The sequence below is a fragment of the Parus major genome, chromosome 3 (assembly GCF_001522545.3).
Source record: "Parus major isolate Abel chromosome 3, Parus_major1.1, whole genome shotgun sequence".
In the NCBI taxonomy this organism is placed as follows: domain Eukaryota; kingdom Metazoa; phylum Chordata; class Aves; order Passeriformes; family Paridae; genus Parus; species Parus major.
The window spans coordinates 36474949-36481491 of NC_031770.1; the positions used below are offsets into that span (position 1 = coordinate 36474949).

The 6543-nt window shown below is 55.1% G+C and overlaps 1 protein-coding gene across 1 annotated transcript; it reads right to left on the reverse strand.

Moving 5' to 3' along the window:
• Window positions 1-450: 450 nt before the first annotated feature.
• On the reverse strand, window positions 451-6537 carry LRRC73 (leucine rich repeat containing 73). Its single transcript, XM_015622642.1, has 6 exons — window positions 6215-6537; window positions 5610-5770; window positions 4453-4575; window positions 3151-3251; window positions 2412-2595; window positions 451-896 (listed from the first exon to the last, which is right to left on the reverse strand). Exons 1-6 carry the CDS (start codon window positions 6484-6486, stop codon window positions 826-828), a joined length of 912 nt encoding a protein of 303 aa, XP_015478128.1. The 5' UTR covers window positions 6487-6537; the 3' UTR covers window positions 451-825.
• Window positions 6538-6543: the final 6 nt, after the last annotated feature.

The following is a 6543-nucleotide window of genomic DNA, read 5'->3' on the forward strand; positions in this document are numbered from 1 at the left end:
GTCAAGCTCCCTGCAGAGCTAGATTAGCCCAGCCCGCTTCTTCCTGGCCCCTGAGGGAAGACCTGGGGGACAGAAAATCGGGCTGACACCGACCTGTCCCCAGGGCCGGGCCCGAGTCGTGGAGCCTCGGGAGGCGACGGGCGAGGGACCGGCGCCCCCTGCCGGCGCTCCGCAGCTCCTGCCCGTGCCTGGCGTGCAGGGGCTCACAGTGCCTGCCCGTGCTGGGCACCTGTCTGTCCGTCCCTGCCCGTGCCGGGCACCTGTCTGTCCGTCCCTGCCCGTGCCGGGCACCTGTCTGTCCGTCCCTGCCCGTGCCGGGCACCTGCCCGTCCCTGTCGGCACCTCCCAGACCCTGCCCGCCTCTGCCGCTCTCTGCCCATACTCGCCGGTCCCTGCCGATACCTGCCAGGGCCCGCCCTCCCGGGGTCGCACAGTGGCGGAGGCGAACGCTTCCGAGTGGTGCCACCACATCTGTGACCTTTATAAAAGTCTCATCGCGACAGCAGTACAAGCGATAAAAAGGACATCTCTTATACACATCTGAATAAATACAGCCTGCGCCCTGCGGGCGCAGCCGGGCGCGGGGGTGGCAAGGCGGCGTGAGCTACACATGCGGCGACGGGGACAATCACAAGCGGCCGACGACGAGGCGTGTGGTGACAGAGACGCGTGTAGAGATTGGCTTTGACCAGGCTCCTGCGCTCAGAGCCGAGGGAGGCATCGGCAGGAGGTGAGATGTGTGAGAAGAGGGCTGGGGAGCCCGGCGGAGCTGGGGCTGGAGGGTGCACGGGGCTGTCCTCGGCAGAAGCAGGCAGGGTAGCCCAGCTACATTTCTGTTTCTGCTAAGAGGCTGTCACCGAGCCCCGACGTCATCAGGACCATCTGGGAGCTGGAATCTGTGGCGAGAGAGGGAGAGAAGCATGAGCCGTTCGGGCTGTCAGAGAGCGCAGGGCTGTAGTCCAGATCCAGAGGTGAGGATGAGGAATTAAAACACCGCGGGGTGGGAAGAGAACTGCTGAAAGAAGTGTGAGATTAAGTAGGAACTAGGCCTGCTCTGGCCACACAGCGGAACAGAATGGATTTTTGGGGAGGGGGAGAAAGCAGAGACGGCAGCAAGAGGCCAGAGGAACATCAGGTCTGAGTACCCCCGACATGCAAGTGATCCTGGTTGTGCTGGCCCATCTGTGCCCTTACCCAGCCCTGCACAGGCCTTTAAATCTGCACTCATCAAGTGTTTTTCACTAGAGAGACAGTGTCCAGGTGGGGCAGGCTTCAGGCTGCGAGCCAACCAACACCACACAGGGTGGTGGTGTTGCCTTTGCAAGAGCAGGGAATGTTGTGGGCAATCAGCCATGTTACAGCAGCAGAGGCCTGGAAATACTTTCTGCACTGCATGAATGGAGGGTTTGTGCAGCCCTCTCCTGCCTGTCTTGGGGAGGTGAGGGCAGCTTGCTGGCTCTGCCATGGCTCAGAGCAACAGCCAGGAACATTGTGACTCTCCCTACAGCAAATGAATCATCTGCAAGGAGAATGGGCCCGCATAGCAAGTAAGAAACTTAGCAGGATACCAGTTTCCCATCCAGAAGCCTTTTGAAACCAAAAAAAAAATCTTTTTTTTCCTTGATGGGAGGGAGGAGATCTCTAGTGTCAGTCCTGCATATTCAAAACTACTGCAGGGGGAATCCCTATTTCAGGAATCAGTTTCTGGAAACTAGATGCAAAACTTGGCCAAACTGTCACTAATTTTTTTTTTATGGGTTTAATAGATGAGAATCCAGATGTTTTGAGGCTCAAGGATTGATTGTGCTTGTCTGCTGGTAGTCTGATATGAAAATTGTGAGGGGTGAAGGACAAATGAAGGTAAAAAAAGCAAACCCTCAAACCAGCTGGATCACAAGGTAGGCATGACAAAATGCAATATCATATATGCAAACTACACAGATCAGGCTACTGCTATCTCTGTAAAACACCTTTTTTCCATTACAAGCAACAGGCAGACGGTGGCACCTGGCTAACCCTTCACATGTTTGGGACATAGAGATAGGAACAGCTGATGCTATGCGGATTGCAGGGAGGTTCTGGAAACAGTGAGGAATGACACAAGTTTTGGCTAGGATATCTGGCAAAGGCTTCCAAGATCTTTAATATTCCTGCCCTTGAGTTTTAAGACTTTCAGATTTCGTTCCTGCAGCATCAGGGAAAATGCCTCAGAGGTACCATTTCCACTCTTTGCGGCAGCTGCATTGTCCTTGGAGGCTGCCTTTCCAAGAGTGGTGCAGTCCAACGTTATTTAACATGAAGGTCATGCCTGGAGGTGTATGTATTCCATGGAGGTTGTATGTATTCTAGTTCAGGGGGAGAAGGGACAGACCCATTCCCCAACCCCCCCACCCAGCTCCCAGAGCTCTTACTGTTCTGGCAGATCCAGGGGTTCTTCTCCCTGGCTGTTACTTCATGGGCCTCCGTCTCTTCCTCTTCCTCACCCTCTGAGAGAAGATCAGAGATCTGCTGCTGCAGCTCAGGACTAATGTTGTTCTCTGCCAGGATGAGTGTCCGAAGGGCTGTGGGGTAGTTCTCTACCATGTCCAGCAAGGTCTGGGGGGAGAGTGAGATAAATAGGCTGACAAGCATCACAAAGGCTGAGTGGAAAGAGTGTCAGTGCTTTGTCTCCCTGCAAACTCCAGCCCTTCTCTCCTTACTTCTATCTTCCCTTGGCCTTGACTTCCCTTCATCAGGCTTTCTGAGAGACTGAGGACTTCCCATCTTCCCGTGAGAAGAGCTGAGCTTGTATTTTCTGTCTCTATCTAAAGAAGAAATGACTACCCTACACTTTGCTGTCACATATCCAGCCCCATTCCCTCTTACCACTGGAAGCTGGAGGTCTGGGAGGAGAGTCTGCAACTGAGTCTTGGCCTGTGTTTGTCCACAGAGATTTAGTTCTGATTCTCAGCCAAAAATCCAACCTCATTTCTTCCAAGAAAATGGCCAGGGGAAATCAAGAACCACTCTGGGTGCAGGGAGGGAAGGAGGTGCATGTGAACTCCAGTGTGTGGCTGGAGGCAGGTGTGGGTCCTGGGATCTCTGCAGTCATCCCAGACTTGCGCCCGTGAGGTGTCAGTGATGCTGTAGAGTTACTGTGGGCTCCCATACCTGAGCTGACTGGTTGGTAAGTCCTGTTCCCTCCAAGTCCAGCACTTCGAGGGTTCGACTGGAGGCCACAGCAACAGCGAGCATCCCAGCTACCTGGTCACCTGTGGGAGGAGCAAACCAGGGCTGTCAGCAGTGCCTGCCTTCCCTCACTGATGCCACATTACCTCATGCGCCTGGGGCTGTCATGGGAACATCCTTTGAGTATTTCTGCCATCAGACAACCTTCCAAATCTGTTATGGATTCTCACGGTAGAAAGAAAGCTGTTAACCGAGAAGAGACAAGGAAAGGTGCACAATTTTGTGGTTATGGGAGCAGTCACTGAGTGCCAAAGGAACACTGTGAAGTTTGTTTTATTCCCCAAGGAACCATATCTTCTCAAATCTCCTTCCTACTCAAAGAGGCAAGGGCCTTTAACAGTCCCTGTAGGGCATCCCAGACACAGAATAGGAACTAAATACTTCATTCTAGGGAAGGGCTGGAGTCAGACAGTGGACTCTGCACCAGATAGCAGACTGCCTTCCTGGAAACAGGGGTAGGTTTTGTAGGGGGAGGCAGCAGGATGAGGATGAAGACTGAAGTTGGTGAAGAGACAAGACTCTGGAATACATTCTGACATTCTTTGTCAAGTGCCAAGATGCCATACAACCATGATACCTTCTCTTGGAACAAAACCCAGACTGCTGTCAAGTAACACCATGGGGCTTTTCCTGTCCAAGAGGAGGTACCTGGTCAGAGAAGAAGGCCTGGGGGAGGTTCTACTTGCAGACAGGTTGAGGAGGGGAGTGTCATCCTGATGCTCAGAGAGGCACAGCCCGATCTCCTCCTCACCACCTTGCAGCAGAGCAGGAGAGAGAGTTTGTTTCCATGGCAACGAGTGCCAGGCTCTCCTCCTCCTCCTCCCTGCTCCTCCAGGAAGATGAAGGGGGGAGCGCGGGGACATACTGCATCTGCCAAGCCAGCTTCAGCGCCCAGGGCTTCAGGAAGAAGGGATACATGGAGGGTCAAATGTGACGACAAAGTCGGTGGAGTGGGCAAGGCACAGCCTCCTTTTTGCATCTCCCCGCAGGGCACGTGGCCACCTCACACAAGCAGAGCATTGAGTGTGGCTTTCCCTGCAGCTGAAGGTGCCTGGCAGGGTGAACTTGCTGCTGGGAAACAGAGGGCACCTCTGCAAGGAACTGCCCCATCCTACTGTTGATGTTCTACTGCCTTTCCAGAGCTTGGTCCCTGGCCACCCACTGGTGCAAATCATACAAATGCTGACAGGCAGGAGTGCTCCTCCTCCCCGGCCCCCAGCTTACCTAGGGGGTTGTAGTCCAGGTTCAGCACACGGAGCTGTGAGCTGTGAGCCACTGCAATGGCTAGGCGTCCCCAGCCTTTACTTGTGATGCCTGGGTTGGCACTCAGTGTTAGCTCTTTGAGGCCTGGAGGAGAGAGAGAAGCCAAACCAGAGCCTTAGGGTCCCCAAAGCAGTCACAGAACTTGTTCAGCTCACCAGAACAGCTTTGGGTTGTGTCCCCTGTATTCTGAAAGGCTTAAGGGCTTGGTTTGCTCTGACAACTGTCACCACATATTTCAGTGATCAGTGAAATATTTCACTGCCTTCAGCTGTGGCCCTTCATTTAACCATGCTGCAACTGCCCCATTTATCTGCTCTCCCAGTCTGCATCCTGCTTATCCTAAATAGCAAACACAATGGAAACTAAGGGGGGTGTGAGACAACTGACTGGGCGAAGAAGGCTGCATGAGGTGACAGGCTGGAGAGAGGATAACAGGGACAGTAGGCTCTGAAGCCTGCTGAGAGGGGTGGCCAGCAGAGAAAACAGCGTCAGTGGTATCGTGCAAACAGACAAGGAGGTGCTAGGAAAAGGCGGAAAGCACTTTGAGGGGCAGAAGAAAGGAGCGGTATTATCTCAGCACACGCCAGATCTCAGCTTGAGTGGGTCACTGGCCTCACACCACCAAAGATCATTCCCTGCAAAGACCGGAGTCTTGGCATGAAGGCTGTGACCATGCAACTACATACTCATGGACTGCACCTGCAAGCAGGGACAACTCCCAGCCACTGATAATAATCTAAGTGCTGAGGTAGGGGCACACAATGTATTTATCTATGATGATTATCAACACACAAATGCAAAATAATGAATTCAAAGTCCAAGCTGTCGTCTCCTCCAGTTTCAAATGCTGCTGGACATGAACCAGAAGCAACCTGTTAGTTCCTGAGCTCCAAACTGCCAGAAGGACAGATCAGTAGCAGAAAGCCCAAACCTGTCCAAGGAAACCACTCATCTATTGCTTGGCTTATCTGCTTTTCTTAAGTTAGGGGAAAGAAATCCTCAGCCCTGGCAAACCATAGAGTCCGCCTCCTCCAGGGCTGAGGATTTAGTGCTGCATACATCTGATCTATGTGAAAGCTCCACCAGTCATTGAGCAGCCCACAGCCCCTGGTGCTTACCAGACTTGGCCCCATCAGGCGGCAGGAGCCCACAGATAAGGTTGATGCCTTCATCACCCAGCATGCAGTCTCCTAGATCCAGAGCCACCAGCGAGGGGTGGATGGAGAGAGCAGGGTTGAGGAGGGCCAAGCCTGCATCTGTCAGGGGACTCCCATGGAGGCTGTGCAGGTAAAAGGGAAAATTACTACGGAGCCTTCTTCCTGGGGGCTAACTAACCTGACGGGGAGGAAGAAGCAGATAAAATGAGGTGGATGACAAATACTAACCCCAAGTGGGCAAAAAGATTTGGGAAGCCTCTGTCGCTAGGGTCGGCTGGCCGCTACGGTGGCCCTCCTCTCCCGGCCGGGACGAGGGGTGCAGGGGATGCCAGCGTTGAAGGGGCGGGAGGACCGGGACTGAGAGGCAGGGCCGTGCCCAGCCGGCGGGGGCTCCCTCCCAGCCAGGTGACGGGCAGGGGCTTTTCCTCTGCAGCGTCAAGGGCATTTTCCCTCTGACAAGACTCAAATTCAGGGGCTGGTCCCGGGCTGATAGACCCCCGAAAGAGCCGTCCCCGCCCGGGAGGGGGCCGGGGCCTCCTCGGCAGCCCCCGCCCCACTGTACTCACAAGAGGGACTGAACGGAGCGGTTCGTCTTCAGGGCCTCGGCCAGCTGCTTGACGCGGTTGATGTTGGAGACGATGCCCAGGTTGAGGTTGAGCTGCGCGAGGGAGCGGGACTCGGCCACCCCGCGGCAGACGTGCCCGAAGTCCCGCTCGGAGAGCTGGCAGCCCCGCAGCGACAGCAGCCGCACCGAGTTCTCCCGCAGGCTCTCGCAGATGTCCCGGATCTCCGCCCCCGACAGCGTCTCCCCGGAGATCTGGATAGACCCCGGCAGCATCTTCCCCCGGCACGGAGCGCTGCCGATCCCGGGGCCGCGCCGCCCGGGCGCCGGGGG